The sequence below is a fragment of the Castanea sativa genome, chromosome 3, assembly GCF_040712315.1.
Source record: "Castanea sativa cultivar Marrone di Chiusa Pesio chromosome 3, ASM4071231v1".
NCBI lineage: Eukaryota > Viridiplantae > Streptophyta > Magnoliopsida > Fagales > Fagaceae > Castanea > Castanea sativa.
In genome coordinates, this window is record NC_134015.1 from 22322812 (window position 1) to 22340353 (window position 17542).

A 17542-nucleotide genomic window follows, 5' to 3' on the forward strand; every position below is an offset into this window, starting at 1 on the left:
GACATACACTTGCTCCAAAAAAAAAAAACACACACACACACACAGATACACAAACACACCCATGATGCTTTGGTCGGCGGAGCTGCAGATCGGGGCTGGGATCGGTGGTGTTGGGGATCGAAAATCGGAGCTGGGATCGGTGGTGCGTGGATCGGAGATCGGAGCTGGGATTGGTGGTGCGTGGATCGGAGATCGCGGCTGGGCTCGGTGGTGCGTGGATCGGAGATCACGGCTGGGATCGGAGATCGATGCTGTAGATCGGAGATCGGAGCTGGAAAATGGGTAGAGAGATGGGTAGAGAGAGAGAGAGTGAGCGAAAGAGAAATGAAGAGAAGGAGAGAGAGAGAGAGACATGAATCAGAAATGAAGAGAAGAAATGAAGAGAGAGAGAGAGAGAGAGAGAGATAGAGAGAGAGAAATTACCAAAAAATGAAGAGAAGGCGCGCGGTAGTTGGAGAGAAATAATAAAAAGAAGTGAGGAAATTATTATTTAATTAATAGAGGTGGTAGGATAGATGAACTGATGTGGGTGATTTGTAAAAATGAATGTGTAAAATTTTAAAAGGAGATTTTTCGTGTAAAATAGACGAAATTTTTACACGAGCTGATGTGGTTGCTCTAATGATGACTAAGGGGCAAAGTACGCGTGTGAACATAGAAAAATGGAAAATATGTTTACGTATATACCAATTTATTTCATTCTTCTCTCTCTATAAATACCATCCCAACCATCGACTCTTTGCAAGCACAACTTCTGCGCTTTTCTACCATTTCTTTGATTCATTAATTACACGTCTACATCTCTAGAAGCCTGCTCTGACAAGTCGATCTAAAATGGCGAGTGATCGAACCTGGTCAACCGGCCTCTTTGACTGTTGCTCTGACTGGCATAGCTGCAAATTCCTTATCCTTTCCTTTTCTTACTTATTAAAAAGGTTTATATATTTGTTAAATCATGTCAAAAAATTTCTTTTCTATTCCTTGTTCTTTCTAAGTTACAGAATAAAAAATTATCTCCTTTATAGTGATTGAAATATTGTTAGTTTTAAGACTGAAATCTTTTTCTGTCACAGGTTGTTTGACATGCTGGTGTCCATGCGTTGCTTTTGGCCGGACCTCGGAGATTCTAGATAAAGGATCATCCTGTAAGTATTACAGAAGCGTATAGAATGATCAACTTCAAGCCCATGGTCTAATGGTTTCTAAATCTCATTTGATACATGAAGTTTCGAGTTCAAATTTTCTATATATCGAACACCTTTAATTTAGACCACCCCCAAGAGATTTCTCCCACTATTTTTGTGGGACAGAATCACCGAAAATTATAATACTTGGAGATCAGTGAAGTGCGATGAGAGCCCTAAACAATAATCTTAGCAAAAAAGAAAAATAGAGAAAACTGAGAGAGCAATACTTGTCGTATTTAGTGACCGTTTATATAGTGACCGTTTATATACATGAAATATGTACAGTATTTATACATATATACATATAAATAGTTAAATAAAAACTGACTTGTAAGATGTATATATTGTCTTTGTGCAACATTCAGCTTGTTGCGTAAATGGGACGCTTTATACACTGCTCGGTATTTTCACTGCTACTTCTTTTGTTGGACCCTTCTATTCATGCTGTTATCGTACAAAACTGAGAGAGCAATACTTGTCGGGGGAGAATCATTGTGAGGACTTTTGCACTCATTGTTTCTGCCATTTTTGTGCCTTATGCCAAGAGTATCGTGAGCTCCAAAATCGCGGTTTCGACGTGTCTGCTGGTAATATTAATCTCTCGCTCTCTCTGTGTCTGTGTGTAATAGATAAATAGATCCTTTGAAAATGAAAATTTTCATGGGCTATCAATGATGGGATTTTCCTGGTTTTGCTTAGGATGGAGAGGGAATCCACACATGTACAGTAAAGCAGTGTCGATGGCCCCAGTTGTGGAAGGAGAGATGAAGCGTTAGTATGCTGGAAGATTTGCTTTGTGTATTGTGTTCTGCACGGTCAATGTTTGACAAGTTGAGATGACGAGTTGTTAGTGATAAATAAAATTTTATCAGCTCAACTGTTCTGAAAAAAGTTCTAAAAATTGTTGTGTTTTGTATTATGTTTGTAATATTATTTCATGCTGTATTTATGTGGTACCCTAGCTTGTAATGTTTGAATTAATATTAAATAACCGTATAGTAACCGGTAGCTTGTTTTGTTGAATAATAAGTACTATGTAGTAAATTTTAAATAATTTGTTGGGAACTGAGGTGATTAACTCTTATGATCTTTTTTTTTTTAGGTTAGGTGATATATATATATATATATATATTTTTTTCTTTTTGAAGTCATTTGAAGGGCTTTTAAAATAGGCTGGACTTTTGTTCGATAGTAAGTGCTATTCGTCAAAGAGAGGCATTGGGATAAGACTACTAAGAGTTTTATAGTTCACTTAGTGCTTCATGTGTTTTTGATGGAGGCTTTTAGGTTCTGTTTGGTTATCATTGCAGGTATATTTATTTTCTCTACCCAACCCATTTCATGTTTGACATTATTTTCTAGTTTGGTTTTTGCTTTTTTTTTTAATCACTTTATATTTTTCAATTAAAAATTCAACAAAATTGAAAGAGAAAGTGTTTTTGATGGGACAAGTTGATGTTAGAGGGATCCACATATTTGGTTTCTTACAAAAATGCTATTGTATTCATTTTCAAGAAAATAAAAACATCAAAAAGTTGTATTAAGCCTCTGTTTGGATGCAAATTATAAATGAAAATTATTTTACTATTCAGCTTATTTTTGCTACTATTCATAAGTTCCATTGCAATTTTTGGTATTATTCATAGACCTCACTGTACTATTTTAACTAACTTTTACTTTTATTTATAGTACTTTCAGCGATAAATTTTCAGTTTCAACAAAATAAGCGGTATCCAAACAGACACTAAGTAAGTGTTTGGATAGACGTTTGCGTTTCCTTCTTTTTTTTTTTTTTTGCACGACAAGTTTCATTGTTACGGCTACTGTTCATGAACAGTAACCGGTACTGTTCATGCACAATAACCGATACTGTTCATGCACATGATTACACTATGCGGGAGACAAAGTTATTGTTTAGCACTGTTCACGCACTATTCAAGGGACCCACAAGCACTTTATTCAGAAAAAATATTAAAAATGAGTCCCACAGCACTATTCACACATTTAAAAATTATTTTGCTACAGTGTTTTCAGCTAGTTTTCAGTAATAAGTTCTATCCAAACGGACCTTAAGTTTTTATATTAAATCCTATTTTTTTGGATATTGAAAATAAAAACTGAATACAAATACAGTCAAACAAGTTTTTTAGTAGAGGCTCCCACGAAAACTGAAAATAAATACAGAATACACCAGTTTTTTGCTCAAACCAAACACGTCCTTAGGATTCTATTCCCCTATCCTTTAATTATTGAATTATAGAAAAAAGAAGTTAAGATTGTCCATAAAAAAATTTCTTGTAATTTTTATGCAAACAAGGTAGTATGTACCAAATGCATAGAGAACTGATTGATGGAATTTTGTACCTACAGGTTCAATATCCTTTCAGATGGTAAATAGATATATTATATAATAAAAGTTGACTTCTAGAAGATTTGGTTGCAACATTTGGCTACAATCTCATTGTAAAATTTATTTTATTAATTGTTAGGATTTTTTTACTTAAGTTGTAAGTCTAATATCTAAGTTTCAAAAAATTAAAAAAAAAACTACTTAGGAAAAAACTTCTATTTATTATCTAATTAATAGTTAGTATGGTTTAATTTAGCTAAAATTATATAATATAAGTTTCAAGAAATTCAAAATGAAATATAATATTTATTCTAGTTATCTTAATCATGTATTTCATAATTTGTATTATATAATATTATAAAAGCTGCACACTACGTACCCATAGCCTCTCTTTAAGTTGAATCTAAAGAAATATCAAATTCGGATTTTTAAGTGATTCACAATTATATATTACGATAGTTTTAATATTAATTTTCAAATATACATTTTTTATATAATTTTCAAATTAATTTACACATCATACGGGTACATTATTTGTTCAAATAAAAGGGAGAAATTATATTAATAATTATAATATCTTTAGTAGGGATAAAAGGCCTAAAAATGTGTATTGGCGCATGAGTCTTGTTCGAGGATGCTTAGTAATCCAAGGACAAATAGACATTAGTGAAGGGGTAAGAATTAGTGGGTTATGGAAATGTTATGATTATAAGAATCTGGGAAAGTAGTTTGAGGAGGAATGCCTCATCCGCTAATCAAAGCAAAAGTCAGAAGGTGTGGTCTGCCATCAAGAGCAACACTCTGGAGGATTCTATTGATAAGGATAAACATCAGGAAAGTATAGGACAAAGGGAAACTAATAAATATCTAAGAGAAAGCTGCTACCACCGCATTGAATACTCTGCAGCTAACTTTTTGGCCGCATTAATGTTGAAGTGATACCTGAACAGTGATATTCAGCCTTACAGCTACTCCTAAAGACTTTAAGAATGTGCTAATGAGACTAGGATCAAAGCCAGCAACTTGACCTACACGTAGATGGTGGAGATGAAAGAAATAGGATAATATAAGAGAGAAAGAAACCCTTTAGAGGGGGGATCGAAGAATCAGTAGAAAAAACATTATAGCAACAAGAACAGAAACTGTAATCAAGTCTAACAGAAGTAAATCTAAGAACTGTTCTCCTCAGACATTGCCAAGAAAGGATTTTTTTACATAAAGCTTGCTTTTCTTTGCTTCATTATCAACTTTAGTCCATTGTAAGCCTTGTTCATTTCATTAAAGCCTAGTTTTTAGCCCATTTTCTACAAATTCATTGTATTGGACTTTTTGGGCTTTAATTCTGTTACCTCTTGGGTTAGGACTCAAATCGCGCCCTTACATCTTTCGTTTTACCAAGAAAAGTATATGTGTGTGTGTGTGTGTGTGTGTGTGTGTATATATATATATATTATTTTCTAGAGAGTTTCAACTTATAAACACTTGCTTTTAATGATAACTCTTTATTATTAGATCAAGACACTAGTCAGTTTTTGGTATAAATGGTGATTAAACCCAAATATCTCATTTAACTATTAGAAACTATTAGAAAAAGTATTATAAAAAATAAAACTACTGCCCCTCCTTCACAAAAAAAAAAACTACTACCCTTACTAAATTTAGATGTATGTTTTTGTCTTTTGTCATCCAAATGAAATTTCATAAAAGTATAAATTTTATAAAATTAAATTCAAAAAAGATGTGGTTTAAAATCCTTATTTTACACCATCCAATCTTAATATGTCACATCATCATTTCACAAATAATTACAAATAATCAAATAGGGTTTGCCACACACAATCAATCCTCACTAATACCCGTAAGGAAATAAAAACTTAGCAAACTCAGCTTCAGACAGTCTTCTATGGCCTTTGCTCCAACCAGCAGCAGCCCATCTAGCCATCTTCATAGACGGCGAGTTCTTGGGAGGTGGAGGACAAGGAGGAACATGGCTGAACTCTATTAGTAGTTTGTCTCCTTCTTCATTCTCAAATCCTTCGACGTTGTTTTCTATATGCCTATTTTAAAGTGTGAGTTTTTGTTTCCAATTTGCAATAAAGGGTGGTAAAGTCAGGCAATTGTGTGAATGTTTATTACTGGGTTTGTTTCACAAAAAAATATTTTCAATTCTTCACAAGAGATATGGGATTAAAAGGTTCTTGGTGGGGATGGTCAACGAGTGTTGCATTTGCTAGGAAATTGGTATCAATGAAGCTTTCTAATCCCAGATTTGACTTTTGCGCTCTTGGCAGGACGTGATGGTCTTGATATGACCCAAGAACACGCCATCAATGAAGATGGCCAGATGGGCTGCTGCTAGTTGGAGCTAGAAGACTGTCGGGATTTGAGTTTGCATTGCTAAGTTTTGATTTTCTGATGGGTATGAGTGAGGATTGATTATGTGTGGCACACCCTATCTGATTATTTGTAATTATTTGTAAAATGATGATGTGGCATATTGACATTAGAAGGTGTAAAACAAGAGTTTTACACCATGTTCTTATTGAATTTAATCTCAAATTTTATTCGAATGTTTTAATTCATTGGATAGAAACCGAAACAGACTGCACAATTTCTTTGTCCTCACATCCATTAAATGAACCTTGTGTAAAATTAACGAAGATATTGACAAGGTGCTTGGCCAAAGAAAACATTATTAGGAATTATAAACACTTACTTTTCATATCTCAATCGATCATAATGTGTTAGCCCTTTGAGCGGAAAGAGCATTGGCAACATCCAGAGTCACCTTGCACTCATACGGATCACACAAATTTTGTGCATAAATAAAACATGGATAAGGTGGCTTTTGTGATGCTGTGGTAGCAGCAAGTTGTATTGCAAGGACTTATTTATAAAAATGTAAAATAAAATATAAAAGTCTCTTTCATTTCACTTAGAATTTGAATTTTCATTAAAAAATTGTATGTGAAAAGAAAAATTCATAACATTCTCTCTCCTGTTTACGATCTAAGAAAATTTACGTGGCTTTATGTCCTAAATATAATCTAAAAATGAAAATTACATACATTTAATTAAAATCAAAGGCTGAGTTATGGAGTGGAAATGTGTTAGTTACCCTTCCGCCCTATTAAATAAGCCTTCTCCGAATAAATTTCTAAAAAGGAAGACCTGAGCATGCAGCCAGTGGGGGCCTATAGCCGCGTTTTTGGAAAACGCGGCTATAGGCCCCCCTCTGGCTGCCTGGAAACGCAGCCAAAAACGCGGCTATAGGCCCCCCTCTGGCTGCCTGGAAACGCAGCCAGAGGGGGACCTATAGCCGCGTTTTTAAAAACGCGGCTATAGGTCCCCTATCCGAATAAATTTCTAGAAAGGAAGACCTGAGCATGCAGCCAGTGGGGCCCTATAGCCGCGTTTTCCCCTCTGGCTGTGTTTTAAAAAACGCGGCTCAAAAAAAAAAAAAAAAAAACTCCCACGTGCCCCTCTCTTTCCCACCTGCATCCTCACCTACCCCACTTTCAGCTATAAGTTCCTTTCTTTTTTTCTTTTTTTTCTTTTTTTCTTTCTTCATTCTTCACTCAGCTTCAGGTTCTTCTCTCTTTCCTCTTTCTTTTTTTTTTTTTTTTTCTTCCTTCTTCACTAACTCTTCAGGTTCTTCTTCTTTTTTTTCTTTTTTTTTTCCTTTTTCTTTCTTCCTTCATTTTTCCAACGTAACTCTTTTTTTTTTTTTCTTTTTCTTTTTTCCAACGTAACTCTTTTTTTTTTTTTCTTTGTTTCTTTGGAGTTCCTGCATCTTTTTTTCTTCTTCACTCCAGCAAAACTCTTTTTTGTTTTTTTTTTCTTCATCTCAGACACTAATTTTTCTATAAATCTAGTTTTTTTTATTTTTTATTTTATGTTTAGTTAGTAAGAAAATGTTGAAAATGCTGAAAATTTTAAATTTGTGCTATTGTGTCTCTGATATTGTGCTTATGTTTAAATGGGTTTGTATTCCTGAGCTTGTTTTTTTGTGTTTCTGAGCTTGTACTTGTGTTCCTTGAATGGATTTAGTGTTAGATTTGGGTTGGCTTTGTTGAAGGAAATGAGATTTATGGGTTTGTGTTCTTATATTTTGGAGCAAGTTGTGGTTGTATTGTTAGTATGTTGTGTTTGATTTTGAATTTTTGGGGTGTGTTTGTATTGTGTGTATGTTGTGTTTGATTTTGAAATTTTTGGGTTCGTATTTGATTTTGAATTTTCTGGGTTTTCGTTTAATTTTGATTTTTTTTTTGTTTGAATTTTGAATTTCTTGGGGCGCAGCAACACCCAGAATTTTTTTTTTTTTTTTAAAAAAAACCTATAGCCGCGTTTTTAAAAACGCGGCTATAGAGCTGAAGCCTATAGCCATGGTTCAAAAACGTGGCTTCAGGTATGGTCTGTAGCCGCGTTTTTAAAAACGCGGCTACAGACCCGCAGGGTCTATTGCTGCGCCGCTTAGGCCGCGGTTGTAAACGCGGCCATAGAAAACGCGGCTTCAAGTCCAAAGCCGCGTTTTCGGGGTCTATAGCCGCGTTTTTGAAACGCAGCTATAGACCCCGTTTTTTGTAGTGTAAACGAAAGCAAAAATACAACATGTGATGATTATGCATGTAGAAAAGAGATCAAGCATATTAGGATTTTTAAAATTCACATGCGCATATGAAACACTACTTCTATGGTAAGCATGTTCATCAAGTTCATCCAATATCAACAAAGAAAATGTACTGGCAATCAATATATATTACAAAACTAGATCAAAATAGGATTAGTTTGGAAATTATACTTGCACGCAAAGAGTTTTGGCAAAACAAGCTTGGGCAACACCTCCTATGTTTGTATAGTTCCGCTTCAAATATTCCTTTTTGTCTTCAAAATTTTGGGCACAATTCCTCTCTTCAAATATTCCTTTATGTCTTCAATAATTCCTCTTCCCCTAATGCCTCTCTTAAAGAGCTCTCAATGCTTAACTATTAGCATTGAACCATCCTTTATTTATAGAGAGTAGAAGCCTTGGTTGATGAGTTTGAGTGTGAATTACAAAACTCCTCAAGGATATTTATCTAAAAAATAATGAGTTGATTAATTTACAAATATGATAAATCGAGCAAATAACCAAATTTGTAAGCAAGTCACTTTTGTTTTGTCAAATAAAAAATGGAGTCTCTAATATGCACTCATCAATCCCACGTTACGTGATAGTAATGGATAATACCACGTGTATTACCAGGGCTTTATTGGGCTATCACTCAAACTGCTCACTAAGTGAGGGCAAACACACTTGCAGTGTCATTTGCCTACCCCTAAGTGCCAAACAAAATTTAAGAAGAGGTGAAGTGTTGAACAAAACTTTGATCCCTAGCTGGTCAAAATGTCAAATGATGACACTTTGGTTCAAAGTTTGAATTCGATCCAATTTTTAAGTTTTTATCATTTTTTTTTTAATAGAGAAAATAATTTGCCACTGAGGATTTTTTTTTTTTTTTTGGTAGATGCATTGTAGCCTCTAAGGCAATTTATAATTTTTATTGAATAAAATTTCAGAGTTTTCCTATAATCTTATGATGGTGGATTCTAATCTCTCTCCTTATAGATTCAAAGTTATTTTCTTGAAATAGATGTGTTTTATTTCTTATGGCTTTCCACCTGCATCACAAATAGTTGACTAATATTGTTTTTTGTTGTTAAAGTATTATTTTTTTTTTTTTTTAAGAATTAGTAAGGTTCTTATTTACTATGAAACAACCAATATAGAAGGTAGAACACCAAAAGCCATAGTATAAACTAAGCCTGGCCTCTGCAAAGCACAATTTACAATATTTGTTAAAGTTTTTCTTGTTGCATAAATCCATAGAAATTGTTGGGAAATTTAGACCCCGGTTGATAGAATTAACAAGTTTTAAACCCAAGTTATTAATTAGATTAATTGTGAATAAACCTTGTTAAAACAAACAAACATTAATATCATGCTAGAAAAAATAAATAAGAGAAGATATGATAACCCACGAAACCAATGAAACAAACTAGTTTCACAGCAAAAAACCTGGGGGGAAATCTTCTCGAAAAGCATTTCACTATAGTATAAGGAGGTTTCAGATGTAGTACAAAACTTTTGTCTCTAAACTCTACAATCCCCGTAGACAAACTTACAATAGAAACCTTTTTTCGCTTCAGAACCTCAGAGCTCTTCAACATATGAATGCCACCCTTTTGCATGGATCCCAATACGTAACTAACCGATGATGCACGGCTCCCAGTACGTGACTAGCTCACCAACTTGAAGAAGATATTGGTGTTAGGGTGTATGCTCTTAATTCCTATTGTATTATGCTATGTATAACATAATGTTATGGTTAATAAAATTGTTTTATTATTATCTAAAAATAATTGTAACATGAATATTGGAACATTATCATATAGTCCATGAGATGCATAGTATGTGATTTAGTCACGGAAAATATAAATCACAAATTCTTTATAAATTCAGAATTTTAGTTCGTAGTAGGTGATAAAATTGGGCATTTCATCTGCGAAAACTATAACATATCAACTAAGATGATTTGTCTTGATCATGGAAATTGAGATTTCTAGTTGGTATGTTGATATATTTTAAAAGTTAAAACATATTGAATTGGACCACTGTGAGATTTATTATTCTCCTAACGACCGTCAAATGAATAATAAACTCACGACTTCTATTTACATGAACTTTTAATCTTGAGAGGATAATGGACCTGATCATGAAGTGTAGGTTGCTTTGATATATCAGAATTGAGGTCTAAAGAAACAATCAAAATCTCAGTATATTGAGCAATCACATTTAGTATTGATGAAACATATATTCTCAAGATGGAATTCATAGTCTCTTAACGGAAATATAAAATATTCCCTTGAGATAAGTTTAATGAGTTTGGTTATTCAAAGAGTTAGGCCTAACCACTTTGGTAAGAAAGTTACTAAAGTATATATTTATGAAATTGGATTTCATAAATATATGATGAATAACTTTAAAGGATTAAACCGGGTACTCAAGGAATTAAGATGTTGTAATCTTCAAAGTGACAGTCTATATTCATGACCTTGTTTTACTACGAATATCTTATGAAGAGGTTGAATGTACAATAAATTCTTGAAATATAATTTATAAATAAAGTCTAGAGTGCAACTGTATTTATATAGTGCTATTAGATATAGTTAATGGTAACTTTGGACTTGTCAAAAGTTGACAGAAAAGCCCAAGACCTATTGAAGTTAATGTCTTATTGGTCCATTTTGTTCCCATTCCAAGCCACACACTCAAGCCCAATTGGAAAGGCCCAAAATGCCAGCCCAATTAGATAATCAGTTAGATACAAAGAGAGACACATGCAAAATTTTTGTGTGTGTGAAAAAATAACACTATTGTGAAAAGGTGAGTAAGAAGTGTTAGACACTATAACATTCTTTCTTGGAAAACTGATTGAGAGACCACACTTCTTGGGTGTTAGTGGAATTGGAGTGAAGATTAAAAGTGTTCCGAAGTGATTCTGATCTTCTTTTTTGAAATTCACCACACCAAGGTACATTTTCTTGTTCTTAAATTCTGAAACTTATATAGTACATGTTAACATTTATGAATGAAGTAGATCCGTTATTTTTTCCACTGCATTTGTTTTGTATGCGATACGAACATGTATTTATCCAACAATTGGTATCAGAGTGGTCTTCATTTTCATACCTGTTTAACATGTTTTGAGTTTTGGAATTAGTGACAATAGTTTCATGTTGTTAGAAATTAGTTTTTTGCATGGTTGTTGAAATTATTGTTTGATGAAAACAGATATTGATGTTATGATGTTGTTTAAATTTGAGTTTAAGTATGTTAAATTGAATTGTAAGGCTATAGCATCAATGAAATTCAATTTTGATATCAATCTTTGTCCATTATGTTCATATGATGGTAGTTTGTTCATAAAAAACGTTAAAAAACTATCTTAGAAAAATTCTGGAAAATTTAAAATTCGCGAAGCTCGATCGATTGAGCATCGAGAATCGATCGAGCTGGAAAATTTTTCTCGACCGATCGAGGATCTATCGATCATCGGTCAAGTTGGTAGAATTTTTCTCGATTGATCGAGGACTTAAGATACAAAATTTTCTCTAAGTGTTTTGTACATATATAAAGAGCAAGGCTATATGTAATTTGCTTACGCGTGTTTTAAATTAAAAACTTTTATTTAAAAAAAATCTAGTGGGAGAGAGATACAAGGGTTGGATCTCATGACCTCCATTATCGGTTCATAGAAGTGTGGGATAAGCACCTCATCTTGACGTATAAGCCTTACAGTCCCAAAGGAAAGTGTTTATTTCATAGTACTACAAGATTGAACTTACTCGTTTAAAGTAGTGTGAACAAAAATCTCGTCTTGGCGTATATGCCTCATGATCCCAAAGTAGGGTATTTTATTTCATGGTACTACAAGTTTAAATACTATAAAGGGAGATGGAATGTGGCTACACATGATTCTAGATAATGGTGTACACTAGACTAAGTGTAATGTTAACCTCCCAAATGAGCTATGTCATTATTATTTAGAGGTTGTAAGTAATACGGCATATTATTAGTGTTTGATAAGAGTTATCATGATGGCACTAATAATAAGAATAGTTCACAATCAATCATAGTGTTTGTAATAAACTTGCTACCAAGGAATTATAGGCACGGGATTGAGTTCTTGTTACACATATTATATTATGGTTTTATTAAGGTTCCATATTATATGCTTATATGCTAAATTGATAATGTCCAGTTCACTTATTATATTCATGTTTATTGTTTTCATATTTTATCATGGCATCATTTAGTCCACTTGTTGTTATTCTTAATCAAAACAAACTAATTGGATCCAACTATGTTGACTGGAAAAAAAATATGGACATTGTTTTAACTGCTAAAGAGCACAAATATGTACTTATTCAACCATGTCCTAACTTTCTTTCATTAGATGCTCCTCTTGAGGAAAAACAACAATATGATCGTTGCAAAAATCTAATGAAATGGCCAAGTGCTATATCTTAGCATCTATTTCAAATGTTATACAATATCAAAAGCAAAATGTAGCCTAAAGGAGATGTTTGGTGAGCAAAGTCGTTCTGCAAAACAAGAAACTATGAGGCAAATTTATAAGACCAAAATGGCTTAAGGTAGTTCAGTGAGGGAGCATTGTCTTAGGATGATCTCTAATCTGAATACATTGGAAGTTTTAGGTGTCGACATTGATGGAGAATTCTAAGTGGATATGATACTCTAGTCACTACCATAATCATTCGAGAATTCAGACTTAATTATAACATGAGCAAAAAGATTTATTATTCTTTGTTTGAATTAATGAATAAGTTAATGGCGGCGGAAGGCATTCTTGATACTTCTAGTGTTGAAGCCAATATTGGTGAAGCTTCTACTTTTCAACTTAAGACGAAAGGCAAAGGTAAGAAGAAGAAGAAGAAGAAGAAGAAGAAGAAGAAGAAGAAGGACTTCACCAAGCAGGATGGTAAACAATTGCCTTGGGAGTTTCCAATAAGGGAAAGAAGAAGGAGTACACCAAAGGAAAGTGTTTCCATTGTGGTGAAAAAGGGCATTGGAAGAGGAATTGTCCAAAATTCATAGCTACCAAGAATAAGAATATGAAATGTTTATTCCTTCTTGAAATATGTTTAGTACAAAATCCCACGGATTCTTAGTGTGTAGATTCAGGTTGTACTAATCATATCTACAATTCTTTGCAGGGGTTCCAATAGACCAGAAGACTGAATGAGAGAGAACTTTTTCTTACTTTGGCTGATGGGAGCAGGATTCTAGTTGTAGCTATTGGAGTGTTTAATTTATGTTTTAGTTCTAGAGTTTTAATATTGGAAGACTATCTATATGTACCTAATGTTCATAGGAATTTAATTTTTGCAACTTATTTAGGTAAACATGGGTATTGTGTTATCTTGAAAGACAATGTTGTAATAAAGAAGAATAAAGTGTTTATCTGTTTTGGCAATATTGTGGATGGTCTTTATATTTTAACTCCTGATAAGCATGAATTATACAATTCTGAATTAGATAATAACTCTCATGTAAAATCATTAAAGAGATAGTTTCTTTCTAGTGATGCATATCTTTGGCACTTGCGTTTAGGTCATATTAATTCATATAGAATTCAAAGACTGATCAAAGATGAACTCTTAGAGCTCTTGGACTTTGATGAATTTCCAGTTTGTGAATCTTGTTTAAAGGGTAAAATGACCAAACGACCTTTTAATACAAAAGGTAGAAAAGCCCAACAGTTGCTTGAATTAGTTCATACAAATGTATGTGGTCCTATGTTAACCCAAGCAAAAGGAGGTTTTGAGTAATTCATTACTTTTATGGATGATTACTCAAGATATGGTTGTGTACCTAATGAGATGGAAGTTCGAAGCCTTTGAAAAGTTCTAAGAATTTAGGTCTGAAGTTGAGAATCAATTGGGTAGACGCATAGAGGCCATTGGATCTGATGAGGTGGCGAATACCTTCTTGGAGATTTCAAGGATTACCTAATTCAAAATGGGATTATATCCCAATTGATTGCAATTGGAACTCCTCAAAAAAATGTTGTAGCAGAAAGAAAGAATATGACTCTTTTGGAAATTGTTAGGTCCATGATGATTTATTCAACTTTACCAATTTCTTTTTGGGAATATACTCTAAAAACGACAATGCATATTTTAAATTTGGTTCCATCAAAATTTGTTCCTAACACACCTAAGGAATTGTGGAGTGGGTGCAAGCTTAGTATGAAATATCTCCACATTTGGGGATGTCCAGCACATGTGTTGAAAGGGAAGTCTAATAAGTTGGAAGTAAAAACAGAAGTATGCATGTTTTTAGGGTATTTAAAGGAAACCAAGAGTTATTTATTCCATAATCATAAGGATAACAAAGTGTTTGTTAGTACCCATGCCAAATTTTTGGAAGATGATTATGTGAATAATTTTAATCCTAGGAGTAAAGTTGTTTTGGCTAAAATAGATGAACCTGTAGTTGAACAATCAATGGATGAAACTAGGAATGATGTAGTTGTATTAGATACACCATAAGATACTACTCATGAGATGTCTAGTACATAAGTGCCTCGACATAGTGGGAGAATTGTTCAGCCTCCTATAAGATTTATAGGTTTGGGAGAAACTTATGAAGCTATCTCAAAAGAGGCTGAATCGAATCCCTACACTTATGAGGAGGCAATGAATGATATAAATGCATATCATTGGATCCAAGCTATGAAATCTGAATTGGATTCTATGTATTCCAATCATGTATGAGATCTTGTAAAAGCGTCTAATGGCATTAAACCAGTTGGTTGCAAATGGGTTTACAAGAGGAGAGGGATAGATGGAAAGGTTGAAACCTTTAAAGTAAGACAAGAGGTGAAAGGGTATACACAAAAAGAAGGTATTGACTATGATGAAACTTTTTTGCCAGTAGCCATGCTTAAATCTACCAGAATTATCTTATCCATTGCTGCTCATTATGATTATGAGGTTTGGCAAATGGATTTCAAGACTGTATTTCTTAATGGCAATCTTGAAGAAGAAATCAACATGTTGCAACCGGAAGGTTTCATAGCAAAGAACCAAAAGCATATGGTATGCAAGTTGAAAAAGTCCATTTATGGACTTAAACATGCATCTAGGTCATGGAACATCAGATTTGATCAAGTAATCAACTTATTTGGTTTTGAACAAAATCTTGACGAACCATGTGTATACAAAAGACATCGAGATAAAGTAGTAATGTTCCTAATGCTTTATGTTGATGATATTCTACTCATTAAAAATGATGTAGGGGTAATGTCATCAGTTAAAGTTTGGCTGTCAAGCCAATTTGATATAAAGGACTTGGGCAAAGCTAACTATATTCTAGGGATCAAGCTTTGGCAAGATCGAAAGAATATGATGTTAGATTTGTCACAAGCTGGATATATAAATAAGGTTCTAGAACAATTTAGCATGTAAAACTCCAAGAAATGATTATTTCCTTTCAGACATGGAGTTCCTCTATCTGATAACCAAAGGCTTAAGACTTTTGAGGAAGAAAACATGATGAGACAAGTTCCCTATGCTTCTGCTGTGGGAATGAGAAGTCTCATGTATGCCATGCTTTGTACTAGACCGGATATTTGTTATTCAGTTGGCATGGTCAGCCGATATCAATCAAATCCAAGACCAAAATTGTAAAACATATTCTCAAGTATCTAAGGAGAACGAGAGATTATATGCTTGTTTATCGGTATAAGGATTTGATTCCCATTAGCTATATTGATTCATATTTTCAGTCGGATCTTGATTTTAGAATGTCCACTTCAAGTTGTGTATTCACCTTGGAAGATGGAGCCATAAGTTGGAGGAGTGTTAAGCAATCTTGTATTGCCAACTTCACCATGGAAGCTGAACATATTACTGCTTGTGAAGCAACAAAGGAGGCTGTTTGGCTTAAGAAACTCCTTTCTGATCTTAGTGTTATGAGAATTGAGCAAGTTCCTATCACATTGTTCTGCGATAATAGTGGAGCAGTTACACAATCCAAGGATCCAAGGAATCACAAGAAAGGAAATCACATAGAAAGAAAGTATCACATCATTCAAGACATTGTTGCTTGTTGAGATGTAGTAGTCGCAAAGATTGATAGTGCAAAGAATCTAGCAAATCTCTTTACCAAAGCCTTGTCCCAAAGGACTTTTGAGTCACATTTGGAGAAAATAGGAGTTAGATTAGTGCACAATAATCTTTAGGGCAAGTGGGAGATTGTTAGGATCTGTGACCTTAAATCCTATTGTATGATGCTATATATGACATTATGTATAACTTAATGTTGTGGCTAATACAGTTGTTTTATTATTATCTAACAATAATGGTAACATGAATTTTGGGATATTACCATATAGTCCATGAGATGTATAGTATATGATTTATGTGATTTAGTTACGGTAGATATAAATCACAAGTTTTTTGTAAATTCAGAATTTTAGTTCGTAATCGGTAATGAAATTGGGTATTTTATCTGCGAAGACTAGAACATATCAACTAAGATGATTTGTCTTGATCATGAAAATTGAGATTTCTAGTTGATATGTTTTAAGAGTTAAAATATATTGAACTGGACCACTGTAAGATTTATTATTTTCTTAATGACTGTCAAATGAATAATAAACTCACGACTTCTATTTTCATGAACTCTTAATCCTCAGAGGATAATGGATTTGATTATGAAGTGTAAGTTGCTTTGATATATCAAGATTTAGGTCTAAAGAAACGATCAAAATCTCAGTATGTTGGGCAATCACATTTATTGTTGATGAAACATATATTCTCAAGATGGAATTCATAGTCACTTAACGGAGATATAAAATATTCCCTTGAGATAAGTTTAATGGATTTGGTTATTCAGAGAGTTAGGCCTAACCACTTTGGTAAGAAAGTTACTAAAGTATATATTTATGAAATTATATTTCATAAATATATGATGAATAACTTAAAGGATTAAACCGAGTACTCAAGGAATTAAAATGTAGTAATCTTCAAAGTGGTAGTCTATATTCATGACTTTGTTTTACTACGAATATTTTGTGAAGAGGTTGCATGTACAATAAAGTCTTGGGATATAATTTATAAATAAGGCCTAGAGTGCAACTATATTTATATAGTAGTTGACAGGAAAGCCCAAAGTCCATTGGAGCTAATGTCTTATTGGTCCCACTCCAAGCTATACACTTAAGCCCAATTGAAAAGACCCAAAAGGTCAGCCCAATTAGATAATCAGTTAGATACAAAGGGAGAAACATACATAATTTTTGTGTGTGTGAAAAAATAACACTATTGTGAAAAGGTGTGTAAGAAGTGTTAGACACTTTGACATTCTCCATTGGAAAACTGATTGAAAGACTACACTTCTTGGGCGTTAGTAGAATTGGAGTGAAGATTAAAA

General features: G+C 33.5%; 1 protein-coding gene across 1 annotated transcript; it reads left to right on the forward strand.

Moving 5' to 3' along the window:
- Window positions 1-712: 712 nt before the first annotated feature.
- On the forward strand, window positions 713-2238 carry LOC142629371 (cell number regulator 2-like). The gene is made up of 4 exons (XM_075803352.1): window positions 713-895; window positions 1074-1145; window positions 1553-1774; window positions 1887-2238. Exons 1-4 carry the CDS (start codon window positions 835-837, stop codon window positions 1961-1963), a joined length of 432 nt encoding a protein of 143 aa, XP_075659467.1. The 5' UTR covers window positions 713-834; the 3' UTR covers window positions 1964-2238.
- Window positions 2239-17542: the final 15304 nt, after the last annotated feature.

What these genes read in the sequence shown, in the direction of transcription:
- LOC142629371 (XM_075803352.1), top strand. Translation starts at nt 835, where the DNA reads ATGGCGAGTGATCGAACCTGGTCAACCGGCCTCTTTGACTGTTGCTCT. An exon ending in TTGCTCTGACTGGCATAGCT is followed by an intron (nt 896 to 1,073) that starts GCAAATTCCTTA and finishes TTTCTGTCACAG; the next exon opens with GTTGTTTGACATGCTGGTGT. An exon ending in TCTAGATAAAGGATCATCCT is followed by an intron (nt 1,146 to 1,552) that starts GTAAGTATTACA and finishes TGCAACATTCAG; the next exon opens with CTTGTTGCGTAAATGGGACG.